Consider the following 15,095-nt stretch of genomic DNA (forward strand, 5'->3'; position numbering starts at 1 on the left):
GATGGATAGGGACCTTTCCTTAGAAAACCATGCTAAAAGTAAAAAAAAAAAAAAAAAAAAAACAAAAAAAAATCAAGCAGAGTCAACATGACAGTTATGAAACTAGTAAACAAATTCTAAAACATGACTAAGTTTCCTTTCTAAAAATTTACTTTACAGACCTGGTCTGTGATAAACATAAAGTAGAACTTACATAACAAAAAAACAGTGTTGCACAAAACATCATTTACACATATTTGAACCATAGGGATATAAGCCTCTAGTGATATAGTCTGCTATGTCATTAACTAGGTGTGGTTTTTAACTTTGTAGATGTACTTCTTAGGACATTTATTGGAGAACAAACAGGCAATTTAAATGGGGAAAAAGAAAAAGAAAAAGGCATGATAAATTTAAAAAGTATAGTGTGTGATTTTCCATTTTACAGCCAGTGTCCTTATGTGATTATTGCTTGGTGGCATATTTGAGATACCTAAGGATAGAAATGTCAATACAAACAGAATTTTAAGAATAATTCAAATGGAATTAATACTTACAGGCGCTTCAGTTCTGAAAGTCCATGGAAGGCCCCTGGCTCAATCGTGCTGATCAAATTATTCTTCAGATCTCTAGAGAGACATAATAGGAGGAGCAACTAATTATCACTTTACCTACTGTACTACTGTTATACACAAGGAGTGTGAAATGCAATGCAATTCTAACCTTTATTTGTCTTAGCTAAAACCAAGAATTAATTTCTTTTAAATAGTAACACCAAAAACATTACATCACTTGCAGGTTACAAAAACATATTTTTCTAAATAAGATGGTTAAGATTAGATGTTTAAAAAATCTGCTTGTTTTAATTCTTCTCCTATTTGTATTTTTCAAAACCAGCTTACCAGTCGTTCTTGCCCCAGGAAAAATGTTTTAATCAATGATGGAATAAAATAATCAGTCAGCAAAGCAAGAGCCTTTTAGTTTGCTTATTCATTGTGCTATGCACTTTACACTTAATAAATTTCTCATTTCCACCTAATGTAGTCAAAGCAGCTGGCATGTGAGACAAACAGATAGGTCAGGTTTCTGTCCTGAAATACAAGCAATTTCTCATATTTGGCAGACAGACGTTTCATTTTGCACTTGGTGACAATCCAGAGGATTGGCTGTTGTGCAGATAAAGAATATTTCACTGGCATTAGTAATCTCATCTGCTCTTGGCACAGTGCTTGGGGCCACGACATTGCTCTCAGCTCAGTCCCTACAGAGATTTACTACTGAATTGTCTCAAGACTCTTCGTGATGTGAACCCTGAGGAAATGCCTTCAGTGCAATTAGATAAGCAGGCCTTGGAGATAAATGCTCTAAATTCTTGTAGAGTCAGAATTCATCTTCCGACAATTTGCAATTCATAGGGAACGACTGGTGTGCAATAATATCAGTGTTGTTTCTCAGACTGGCCATTTCCAGTATATTACAGCACATACACCACTTGACACTGCCAAAGTATGGATGTATCAACAGCCCCATGAGTCATCTTATTTATGACTTTTTATTTTACTGCAAATAAAATGCACATCAGGTGAAATCTTGGTTCCACTTACTGTGATTGCCCCCAATAGGACAAGATTTCATCTCAAATATTCAGTTCATAGTAGGATGTATTTTAATTTCAAAGTCAGAATCATAAATAAATATTTCTGTAGTTTGCTAGTCACTTTTGCAGATCTTCTGAATAGATATTTTGCCTTTCTCCCTATTCCCTAAGCCAGGCAAAGCAGTCTTCTTTCTTGCTTTGTACCCTTCTACTGGATTTGGATCAAAGTGATGGTAGCTGATTTTAACACAAATGATGACACAGATTCAGATGATATAAGGAAAAATTTTTTTGCAATGAGGGTGGTGGAACACTGGAACAGATTACCCTGAGAGGTGATTGATGCTCCATTCCTGGAAACATTCAAAGCCAGGTTGGACGGGGCTCTGAGCAACCTGATCTGGTTGGAGATGTCCCTGCTCCTTGCAGGGAGGGTTGGACTAGATGGCCTTTAAAGGTCCCTTCCAGTCAAAACTGTTCTATGATTCTAGGAAATACAAGGGATGATGTTTGTTATTATGAAAACACTCTCTAAGAACTGGAAGAAGCTTTCCATTTTTTTTTAAATTCTGTAGTCAAACACTTTCATCTTAGTTCCCTGGTACCAGCAGCTACTAGATTAATCTTTCTTCTGCCTTAGTCTTCCCAAGAGGTTGTGACAATTCCTTCAGATCCTTAACTCAGAATTTTTCACAGCGTCTCATAAACAAAATAGTTCACATAAAACTTCTGCAGTCTCTTCTCCAGAGTCCCATCAACTTGCAAAGAGATAATTAGTCTTAGTATGTTGGGTAAAAGTTAACCTATTTGAGTGTACTTTCCTGTGATGCTTTAGGATGTGTTGCTGTGTGGGTGAGCCAATGCCTCGGGCTTTTAACCTTTAAATTTTCAATACTAAATAGTTTGGTCTGCGCTGGTTCTGTTCACACCAAACATCAAGGGTTAGCTTTCTTTTGACAGCACTACTGACAATATCCTCATGATTGAAATGTAGATCCTTTCGCTTGTACATTATGTTAAATACATAACTACTCAGGTTGAAGGAAGTTCTTTAACTTGCAGAAGTAAGGCCACATGGAAAAGACTGAAAGAACACTGCTCTCATCATGAAAACTTCTGTATTCTTAAAACTTAAAATACAAACAAACAAAAAAGCCCCAACCCCCCAGCCAAATACTATAGTCCCTTTGGTTCTGTACTGACTTATCTCATGCTTTACACTGGAATACACTTGAAAACCACTTAGAGGCACAGTTCAGAGCAAATATTCACATTTTAGGCAGGGGAAACTGACAGTTTTAATCATTAATCTTTACACCAATTACACACATTCTGTGTTAACTGACAACCCATCTAAATGCTTTGCAACTTGTAGTTAGGTGACTTGATAATCTCATGTAGTCAACAGTGGCAACAGCTCCCAATAAATATAAAAATGTGTAAGTGGCAAACTGTTAGCAGGTGAGTTTTAATGTCAGTCAAAACAACCAAGTAAACAAAAGGTCTTCCATTTAATGAGATTGTCTATGTTCTAGTCTATGGAAACTCTGATCTTTTTCCCCTTAACTTCTAACCACATAGGAAAATACAGCATAATCCTAAACTATCATCTAGAGGACAAAAAACCGACAGTTTAATGTTAGTAGAGGCCAGATCATTTCAAGGAAAACTGTCCATCACTTGCACTGTCCCATAGACAGACATCTGGTCTCCTTATTTTGGAAATTACACTCACATTAGGTAGGTCATTTTAGTAAGGATATTCTCAGAAAATTGTAGATTATTATACTACCCACAATCCTGGCACTTTCTTAGTAATTAGTATTATTCCATAATGTTTCCATATACTTCTGGCCTAACAAAAATAGGTATTGTCATCCTGGAAGACTAAAATGTGATTAAAATAAATAAATAAAATTGTCACAACTGTTAATCACTTACAATTCTTACTTCTTCATTAGGAGAATTTATTTGCTTGCCTCCCATTTGTATTTTTTACAAAATTTTTTTTTTTAAATATTAAACTAGCTTCTTCCATTTTTTAATTTAGCAAAGAGTTTGTTATATTGAAGCCTTATAGCAATGTGTATCAACTTTCAGCAAGCTAAATAAAGAAACCAGGGTAAATTTGGTTGTATGTTTACATTTTTTCCCCCCAAGAGCTACTGCTGAGGTTTGGCAAAAGGTCACGATCCAAGGCATGCCAAACAGCAGCCCGGCCTCGGCCACACACATGCACACAGGCGTATATACCATGCAAGTGATTTTACCATCAACCAAAAGTAAAAGAAAAGGGAAAGAAGCCCAGTATCGTAATAGACAATGACCACAGCGTGACCTAGTGAAAGTCCAAAAAAAAAGGCATTTTCTAACTAACAGTTATGGTTTTGCATCACTTCTGATGCAGCATTCTAACTTTAAAGTATCTATTCTGAATCTGAATGACGTGTCATTAGTGGTGTGGGTGACCTGAAAATAAATCAAAACCAAGTGCCTTGTACAAGTACATCTATTTAGATGGAAGCTACATGAAGTTAGCTGTAGTCACAACAACTGCACTTATATAAAAGCTGCACAGCTGCACAAAAATAAAATGCTACAGTATTTATTGAAATCTATTTCCCCTGATTTTATTATAGTTGCTAGATATACCTGCTGCATGGTAGTCTGAACCTAACTAGACTGGAATAGGTAAAAGAACAACATAGAATGGACAGTGTTACCATTAAAAAACAATCTCAAATGGTTACAGTAAGTTAACAGAGGAGAGTTTCCTTTTCACTTACAAGTCTGCACTTATATAAATTACATACAATAACCATTAAGCAGTGTCTTCCTACATGTGTGTAGATAATTTGTATCTATGTGCAAATAATAGTCTCACGGGTAAAAACACTTCAGGATTCTTTTACTAAGTATCACAAGCTGCTGGGAGTTTATCATCTTACACTTTAATCTTTGAACTGACTTATACTTAATGAAGACATTTAAGAGGAGTTACCTCAACAAAAGCAGTTGACTTAAGGGGAGGAATTCTGTGTTTGAAATATTCACTTCCTGATGGCTTAGCTGAGAGGTAAATGACACAAGAGGAAGAGGCTACTAACGGGACTTTACAAGAACATTTAATAACTAATCCAGTCCTCTCAGCTATTAGACATCTTCCATGGCCAAATTCCTGATTATCTAAACATGTTCCTAAGATTCTTGATGCTTCAAGTCCACAGCATGCACTTACACAGTATAAAACATGGGGGGGGGGAATCACTAAAATATACACAGTCCATTACCAAAAGAATGAATTTATCTTAAACTATATTCTGAGATTTAGGGCATTTTGTACCAACATCTATGCCTTCAGACACTGCAGATTCCTCCCCCAACTTACAACATATATACTGTAGATATTTTGAATACATATTCATAACAAGAATGTTCAACTAATTCCAGCAGTTCGTTCAAATTCCTGACATCGATACATCTTTCATAAAAAATTATAGGTTGTACCAAGAGGACATCTGTGTTTAGAAAGCTGTTATTATGGTGCTGCAAACTTTCCAAAAAAGCTCTGAGAAGAGCAATCAGTTGTTGAGTAGATGCCAAATACCAGTAAAATATGACTGACTTTCCACATTTTGCATATTACTATGAAACAACAACAGCAGAAAAAAAAAAACAAGGTCACATCTTCCACTTCTTTCTCATGCAAAATATTCCAGCTAAACTAAAGAAATGAATGCAGACTTGGACCCTTGAAGAAGATTCAGTTTTAAAACATCATTATGCTCACAGTGGTAAGAAAGAGGCATAGCCAATGACAAAAGACCACATTTAGCACCTATCCTGTAGTCAGGACAGCAGCTGTCAGGGTTAGCAGTCCTGGATACAAGAACAAAGAATTAAGATTTTATCAGTTAAATCTGTCTGAAGACATTTCAAATGCCCATCTGCACACTGTCTATCAGAAGCCAGTGACTCATTATTATATTTTGATGGCCTGGATATTATCAAAATTTATTTTAATTTCCATTGTTGGTGAATGTACTGTCAGTCACACACTGTAGACTAAGAAACAGGAAGGTTAAGTGATATTCATTAGCTGGTATCATCAATGCCCCTATGAAAGTCCTGCGCTTGTTTGTTGTTGGGTTTTTTTTTCTGATGAGAGTGGATATTTAATCTACCTTCCAGAACCAGAAAAGTTATGGTTGAGCTGCAGTTAAGTTTCAAGACATAAGGCTAAACCTTTTTTTTAGATTATTCCCACAACATAATAAACATAAACATGCAAAGAAACATAGAAAATAATTGTCCAATAATTGTCTGTCTTTGCAGACACAGAGGCTATGGGTCTTTTGTTTGTTTAACATATTGGTGCATGTTGATTATGCATTTTCCTTTAATTTTATTTTTTATTTCAAGCCATTACTGGTTGGATTACCTAAAACAATAGACCCTAAGGACTGGACAAAACAGTAACTGCTGCCATTCAAGGTACTAATGAATGATCTGAAGTCTCAAACTAGTCGCCTGATGGCAATAATGACATATAGAACAACACAAAGGTCATCACATTTTTTTTTTTTTTAATTTAAGGATGATGACTCATTCACATCAACTGGCCTGTGGTAATTTGGCAGTTACTCATTATTTAGGAACATGCCTAAAAATGTTAAACACAGTGCCAATAATGGCAGCTGAAATAAAACAGATACAGGCTTTATGGCAGTTTGCTTGCTCAAAGTATCCCACAGAATGTTTTAACATATTTCATTTTAATGGTAATAATCATAGACTAAGAATATAAGGCTCAGAGTATTTTAATTGAAGGAGTAGTATGTCAAATAACGAACAGTGAGCAAAGAGCTTGGTAAAGCAGGATAGACTTTTGTTGCAAATTTTTTGTTGATACATATTTCTACATGTATATATTGGAAAATAGCACTTGAAAAGATTAATTTATCCAGTGTAAACTCTAATTTTATTCAAAATATAGCATCAACTAATCAGAATCTGGATGAGGATGCAAAGATGTTTGGTACCTACCTGAAGTTTAGCATTTTGCTATTGATAGCTCAAAATGAAATGCATTTTCTAATAAAGAAAAATCATCCACGCTTTTTGAGATTCTTTTTCTTTGGTCTGTTTTCAAGAATAAAAAATTCAGAAAAATATTCACATTCCAAACATATGCAACTGTTTCTACATATGTTTTATTTTCCTAGGACATGCCACAAAACCAGAGATATATGGTAAGGTCACATTAAGCATTAAAGTTATTCGCTGTGTAGGTGTGAAATCACTGCCTCCCATGCTTGGTAGCTGTAACCCGGGGAGCTGAGATGAAGCAGCTGTGCTATGTGGCAGAAGAAGTCCAGTGGATGAGTTCCATGGAGTCAAAACAAGACTGAAAGGTCAGAAGCAATAAATGCCAAGGGAAGCACATAAAGTGGATTTCCGTCTTCACAGCTTTGCAAGCAGCTCTGCAGTGCCAACAGAAAATACCTCCGTGCGTGCTAGCAATCATGCCCTCGTGTACAGTGACAGATTTGGCACAACATTGATGATGATAGCAGAGCTCATGTCTAACCATAACTATGTAAAGACATGACGAGCACAGAAAACTTTGGTGGCTGAAAAGAATCATAGACTGCCTTAATTTCTACACCCATTGGGATTCCTTTGTGTGTTCATGCCTAGAAGGCAGTTCAGCATGGGTTAGGTTTCTTGACATGTACTCCACTCCTTTTGAAAAAAAGCTAACCGTGAGGGGGAAAAGAAGAAAAAGAAAAAAAAAAACAGTTCTGAGCAGAATTCCAACCTGTGAGAAAATCGTTTGCAAAGAAAGTGGAAAGGCAGGGGAAAAAAGTATTCTTAATTTTTTTTTTTTTTAAATGATGTGCACAGATCAAACAAAATGTAAAACAGTGAATAAAAAGTACTTTCTACTGAGAAAGGTATAAACTCCAGTGTAGGAATTGTTATTCCACATTCTAAGACTGCACTTATTTGCCTGTTACAGATTTCCAGCAATATGTATTCAACATTCTTCAGCCAAATTTCAAAGTCTAGAACTACAGTTTAATAACATAATTTCAATTTTGAAAATTAAATATTGGAAATTTATCTAATATTTTCAGAAGTGCACCTGAATTAATTTTGCATAATAAAATTGAGACACTTGCATTTTGACACTAAATTATCAGAGATACCAGGGTAATGAAAATGTATTTTGTTAGGTATGAGAACCACACAATATACAAACCACTGTATCATGGAGTTGGGGGGCGGGGTTAAACGAAACATTTGATTCTTTTTCTGTTACTAAACCAGTATTGACTTAGAAGAATATAAGCAATTCTTTATTGAATTTTAATTTGAACTTCAGAGAAATACTCTCTTCCATGGCTTAAAATATGCAAAGAAAAGAACAAAGAATTCCACCCTGAGCTGTAAAGGAAAGACAAGGACCTGCAGATGGTCCATAGATTAGCTTAGAGTAGTTTTGAGCCAAAAATAAGATTCTACTACTGAGTGTAAATCAACAAAATAATCTTTCCTATGTTGTTTATTTTATTGTAGTTTTTTTATAAGACTATAAGTAGACTATTAATTTTTAGAAGTAGAATACTTCTAAAAATAAGATTATTAAATTATAAAATGTCAAGGAGAGACTCATTCTTTCTGCTGCATACTATTTCTATGTAATCTCAATAAAAGAGTAAGAATGTTAATTAACAATATCACAAAGAACATAGTCACTGACTATATTCTGAATCCTGAGGGACCCGCAATCATTATTTACCTCGTGACAGGAGATGGACAGGACAACACTGCAACAACTTTCATCTCCAGAATGAGTATACTCAAAGTCATTCTTCCTGCTTACCTGGGTCAGGGCAATGCCCAGATACATTCCAGCATCACCTAGAGCAGGAAACCTTTTCCAGAAAAGTAAGGGAAAAAAGTAAAAATAGAGACCATTTGAACACTTAATTCAGCCAGTGTTGGAGGGAACATTAATTACATAGAAATCCCATCAATTTAAACTGTCAATAAGAAGTGGTTTAACGATAACAGGTGAGAATTGTCTATAAATAGTTTAGCTCAGAGGAATTAAACCTTGGTAAAAGACTTGTTTGGGAGAGCTGACGTAGAAGTCTTTGTTTTATACAAACTGGGGCTTAGACAAATTTAGGTAATTTTAAAAACAACCACATGTACCAATAAGAAGGCATGCAGAATTGTCTTATCCTGCAGAAATCAGGGTTAATGAGTATCCTCTTCAACTACTCTGAAGAATTTCCTAGAGTATTTTCACCGTACTGTTTTTATATTTGCACTTTCTTGCAGGTACTTGCCAGAAATGTTAAAATACTTTTTGCTAAAATTTAATATGAAATACAGATGAACAGTAGAGCAAACTAGAAGGCTGAAAAGTAAAGAGATGAGAGGATGTGTACGAATGTACAATTTCTACTTATTCTTTAAGCTCACTGCTATATACTTTACATGCTATACAATGCACATGTCATGAGATTTTTCAAGTAAAAATTATTTTAAACAAACTGAACAAATCATATTTCTTCTACCTAAGAAGTGCCAGACTGATATTAATTTTAAGCCAAAACCTCTTCTATTGAAATATTCTTGAAATGTTGTTTTTCAATGATTTCCATGCTTTGATGGTTTCTTCCTAGTGTTTCAGATAAAGTTACATTTTTTAAAATAAGTTTTATTTTGTTTATATAAATTTCTCAGTTATTCAGATCCAGAATATGCAAAGATTATTTTTTAAAAACCCTAACAAAAATCAACACAGCCATAATAACACACAATAGTAGCTGGGGTCACAGGAACACCCACAGGTCTTCAAGCCCTGGAAGTACACGAAAAACTGGAGGAAGCAGGAAAGGAAGCACAAAAAAAGGATGCAGGGAAAGGAGTATGTTATTGTTGGAGATAATTACTGCTGAATGCTATTAGCATGTTTTGTTCAGTTAAGTATCACTTCCTTTTCTATCCTTCTCACCACACAGAGTAATAAAACTTTTCCCAGCTTGTTTTCTTCACAGCTTCCTTCATGGCATCTCTTATTCTACCTTCTTCACCCTCAGCACCTCAGAAATGGTGTTTTGTTTCCCCAGTCTTCCTACCTAAGGCCAGGGACATAGCTATTCTCTCCCACAAATAATTCCGTTTATTTGTCAAAACCTCATTCAGGCATGAAGGGCACAGGAAAGCCCACAGGTGCTTTGAGGAGCCACAACTCAATTTCTCTGCTCTCTGCCTAGACAGCTGTGCCATGCTGATTTCCTAACAGGTTATTTTATTTTCAGTTAGTTGTGGAAGTGAATTAGGACTGTTTCTCAGTAAAGCACATATGCTGTATTGAGAATAACAGCATATAGACAGGGGATTAATCAGCAATGGATAGCTCACTGTAAAGCTCGGAATCATGCCTACATATGATAAATCCTTATACAAATATTTCCCTGCCAAAAAACCTGTTAATACCTTCCAGTGCTACTAGAGCTAGAAGCATTAAGGAAGAAACTTTGGTGGCAGAAAAGGTGCTTTATGGTGGCTATTTTAACATGTATTTATAATTCCGCACTTGATACATCTTCTTAAAGGATGACAGCATCTGACACAAATCATGTGTTATCTTAATGACATCACTATATAAAATGTCAGATGAGTATATCATGCAGCTGAGATAGCTGACTGCACACCAGACTAACTGAACTATTTGAGGTCCTAATGGGAACCAAGAGTCTAGATGCTCATAAATTCAATTAAGTGACTTCCTGAAATACAGCTAAACTTCATGTTACATAAATTAAAAAAAAAAAAGTCCATGATTTACAACTACTAATATTGACTTTTTATATAGAACATCTTATATAATTTTTCTAATGTGCAATACCCTGATAAATCTATTCATTGCTGTGCTATAAGCAAAAATAATCTTAGTGTCTAATCAACCAGTTCGTTCAGCCATACAAGTAACTAAATGATGACTTAACAGCAAGTGTCCAGGCAAAACTCTTAGGAAACATTGCAAAATGTTTTTAGACACCTCCATTTTAAGAGGTGTATAAAAATAATTCCTTATGATGATAACTGACATCTAATAAATATATCTAAACTAGTAGACTACTAGACTATTCTAGGTTAGGAGTGCAGCTACAGTTGACCCTGAGGAACTGGTATTTTATTTAATTGTACAAGTGCTTCGCACTGACTGACAACACAAGAAAGACACTTTTCATTCTAACTTGACAGCAAAAGTTATCTGCAAATTACGACCTCTCATTCCTGCCTACGGCTGTCTAATACAACTTTCTTTCAATCTGTTTCTAAACAATTAACTCACTTTTAACCACTAGTGATGTTCTCTTTGCTTACATTGCTATCCACTGAATTTAAAGTAGAAATTCCTGGCTTTTGTCACATTCTGCACATTTTGTGTTCATTCCACAACAACTGTAACAATTTTGAAGATATTTTTTCATTAAAATATTTCCCTAGGATTTTATTTAATAAAAATATGTCTTATATTCACTCATCTCACTTTGAAACATTTTTATCTTTTACACTTGAAAAGATACTCACAGTATGTTTTGCCCTTTTAAAAACTGATGAATCATAAAACACATCATAGTACAAGACTGTGACCTAAATGCTTTTTAGGCAAAAATTTTAAAAGCTTCTTAATATCTTTATGCAGTAAAATGAATTATTGAATTGTGGATTATGACCATCACTTGCAAACATCATCCTTACTAAAAAAAAAAAAAAATCTAATAAGCTTAATCTTTTCTATAGTCAAATTGTTTAGACACTAGGATATTTAATGTAATACAAAGGCAAAAATGTCTGGATTATATGAGAGAGATTATATGAGGAGCACAAAGATAATGACCATTGCACCAGTGAAATATGATGGCATGGAGAACTCTTCCCAGTATTTCAATTACATACTACATCCAATTTTAATAATTATTTAAGTACTGATCAAGCAAATTAGACCTCATATTCCAAATCATCATAGTATCATAGAATGGTTTGTGTTGGATGGGACCTTAAAGGACCTCTAGTTACAACCCCCCTGCCATGGGCAGGGACACCTTCCACTAGGCCAGGTCACTCAAAGCCCCATCCAATCTGGCCTTGAACACTTCTGGGGATGGGGCATCCACATCTCTGGGCAACCTGCCCCAGTGCCTCACCATCTTCATAGTGAAGAAATTTTTCCTTATATCTAATCTACACTTACTGTCTTTCAGTTTAAAGCCATTACTCCTTGTCCCATCACTACATGCCCTTGTCAAAAGTACCTCTCTAGCTTTCTTGTACGCCCCCTTTAGTTACTGGAAGGCCACTATAAGGTCTCCCTAGAGCCTTCTCTTCTCCAGGCTGAACAGCCCCAATCTCTTCATGAAGGAAACTTTCACAGATGAGTGAGGCTTTACTAGTCCTTCATAAACTAAGCTTTATATTACCATACATCAGTAGGACTACACTTATTATTCTTTCAAAGTCTCAAATAATATGATCAACAGAACAACATCCGTCTATGGATCTCCCTAACAGATAGCCTAATGTGAAACTGGTTTATCAGGGAGCAGGTCACTCTGACTTTTCTAAGGTCAATAACAAATTTTGATTTAATCCTTTTCCTGAGAACTCTGAAAATAACTCAGCTCAACAGATCAGCAACAGTTGCCAGAGAGCTCAATGAATAATGTATATGTTGCTCTTTGGAGATTCTTCCTTTTGCAGGTTATTTTTATTTAGCCAATACTGAGATATAAAAAATCTGTTATACAAGCAGTATCAGTAAACAATGCTGGGACACAGCTTGTCAAATCACATAAAGTATTCACAAACCAGAGTACAAACATTTCTGAAACAAAAATCAGGACTGGATAATCTCTTCTTCAAATCAATTGACCTGAATGGCAGAAATAATTTTCAATACTTTTAAATACTCAAAGCACATCAAACTCAGAAATTACTTAATCCCTAGCCAAACCACAATAGTATATACTGGTCATCTGAAGCACGATGGGAAAAGTGTTGGCCCAGGTCCAAAAAAGCACTTAGACCAACTAAAGTGAAATTTAAGTGGGAGACAGGTAGTAAGTCCCAGAGTGCAATTCACAGCCCCCTCTTCACCTCCACCTCCTACATGTCTGAATGGCTGCAGGTACCTTAGTCTTCACTTTTCAAGTTCCCGAAGTGCAGAAATGGTGCCAGGCATGCCAAACACCTCAGAGCTGGTCTCGTAAAAAGCTCTTTCAGGATTTGCAGATGAGGCCTGCCTTCACTATGCTCTCTGCAGGGCCAGGCAGGCTAAGGGGATGCAATCAGCATACCCACAGAAACAAAGCACAGCCCAGCATCCCAGAGAACAGCAAGGGGAGAGGAAGTGTTGCCATCCATCTTTTCTATGACAACCTACTGATTAAAGTCGGGGAAATTAAAGATACTGTTTCAATGCCGTCCTCATCCAGAAGGGATATATACCTACATTAAAAACACACAGGACCTGAAGAAACAGACAGGAGTCTCTGCTCCCTAAAAGAGTATTTCTGTATTTTATCAAATGAATGTTTATAGCAAAACCCATTTTCTCCTTGTTGATGAAATACCCTTGGCACTTGACCGCTTCTGTTTTTTTTCTTTCTGCCCCCATAAATCTTAAACACTTGACTGCATACTGGCACAGCTCCACTTCAGCCAGACCTGCATCCCAGTCAAGGCCATCCCATAGAGGCAGCAAACGTGTGATGTGCTCAGGCTGAACCCAAGTCCTTCTCTTCCGCAGCAGATACTCCAGCCAGTAGGCTATTAAAGAAAGAACAAAAGCACAACTACCTTCTTTTATGAGCAGGTTTCAAAAGAAAATATGGAGTCAGTTATGCCTATAAAGAGGAATGGCTTCAGAAGTAGGATTAGGTTGCAAATCCCAGTCCCACAAAGGCTTCTAACTTAGGACTGCACAGGAAAAATCATGTCAGACTTCAGCATTTCGGTGCCTGTCTAGTCCCTCAGCATGGTGGCTGGTTTGGATCCTCTTCTTACACACCTAATTCTCCCCACTCGCTGTATCAAGAGCTTAGGCCTCCAAAGAATAGATAAGAATTACATTTGGAAAGTTAAGTATATGTGCTATGTATGACAGTGCTGAGAACCACTAAGTCTACTATATATTCTTGCTGATGGGAGCCTCAGTGATTTCCTAAGCTAGCAAACTGCTAAATTTTCTGTTTAAGGGCTGAATGTATTATTTACTACCCATTTGGCTGGGGTTTAGTTTGCTTTTAGCTTTTTTTTTTCAGACAGCTTTGAAATAGGCCAAGACTAGAATCAACTTTCTCTTCAATCCAGAAAGCAAAACCTAAACAAGACAGTAGCAGCAAACCAGAGCAGCGAGCATAATTAATGTGACATGCCAGCCCTTCCAACGCAGAGAGCTAAGGTACACGTTTTGGACCGCAATTCACTTCTCTAAGAAGTAATGCACAGTGCGGTACCCCTAAGAAACACTGCAGGCAATACTTTGAAAAGAAATCATTCTTTTTAATTTCAAAAAGACATGGAGCATAAGGCTAAATATGATTTTGCATTTCCTTTCCCATATAGAGTATTTTTAAAAGGGCTCATTCTGGAGAACAGTATTTTCCTGTGGAACAACATACACTGTGCACGTATTCCACTCTTATCCCTTCCCCTCTGCTGTTAAGTGGTGGGAAAGGGCAGCTAGGAAAAAATGTCATCCCATATCTGTCTCCCACTCAGCACACACTAACCCAGTTCTCAAAAATCCCATCACAGTGTTACAGCTCATTAAATTCAGCTGAAGGATGAGAACTGAGCTGCACTACTAAATGTGCACAGTTTGTGTTTACCAGCAAGAACACTGTATGTAGTGTGCTTACAACACACTCCGTAATATGGAAGCATTCTTGTTGGCAGCTTTGACAACTTAACTATTCATATCAACATGTAACAGAGGCTGCTTTAAAACCATTTCTCCATGTCCTAATGGGAAAAGAAGAATATTAACGACTATCACAGTGAAATCTCTGTTGCCATCAGAAGGTCATTGATTCAACAGACAAACAACCTAGTGTTAATGATTTAACAAAACATTTCTCACACAGATTACATGCTTATCCATCAATATAAAATATTTTTCACATCAAGAAAAGAAAGATAATTTCCTTTTAAAATGCTACTTACAAAGAATTGTGTGCAAATCAAATATGATGCTTAAGTAACTATGCTTTTACCTAAAGAAATGATTTAGAAACACAATTTAAAAAGAAAAAAAAAGTTGTCATTGTTTGGAAGTTCATTAAGGGGAGAGCTGTCCTAAAAGGGGAACAATGGTGTTGTACAACTTGTTCAGCAGCCTCTTGATTTGAATAGACATATATGTGGGAAAACATATGGGCTTGGATTTCTTTACTGTCTTTTCTGAGCACATACATGCACGAGGGAGAGA

General features: G+C 36.2%; 1 protein-coding gene across 1 annotated transcript in view; it reads right to left on the reverse strand.

Annotated features, from left to right (window-relative positions):
• Positions 1–15,095, reverse strand: part of LOC104483131 (adhesion G protein-coupled receptor A3-like) — a 279,708-nt gene that overhangs the window by 179,471 nt on the left and 85,142 nt on the right. The window contains exon 3 of the mRNA XM_086752545.1: positions 537–608. Within this exon, the coding sequence (XP_086608671.1) occupies positions 537–608 (72 nt within the window). The remainder of the gene's footprint in view (positions 1–536; positions 609–15,095) is intronic.

Source organism: Chlamydotis macqueenii, chromosome 7, assembly GCF_036417535.1.
Source record: "Chlamydotis macqueenii isolate bChlMac1 chromosome 7, bChlMac1.mat, whole genome shotgun sequence".
NCBI classification, from domain to species: domain Eukaryota; kingdom Metazoa; phylum Chordata; class Aves; order Otidiformes; family Otididae; genus Chlamydotis; species Chlamydotis macqueenii.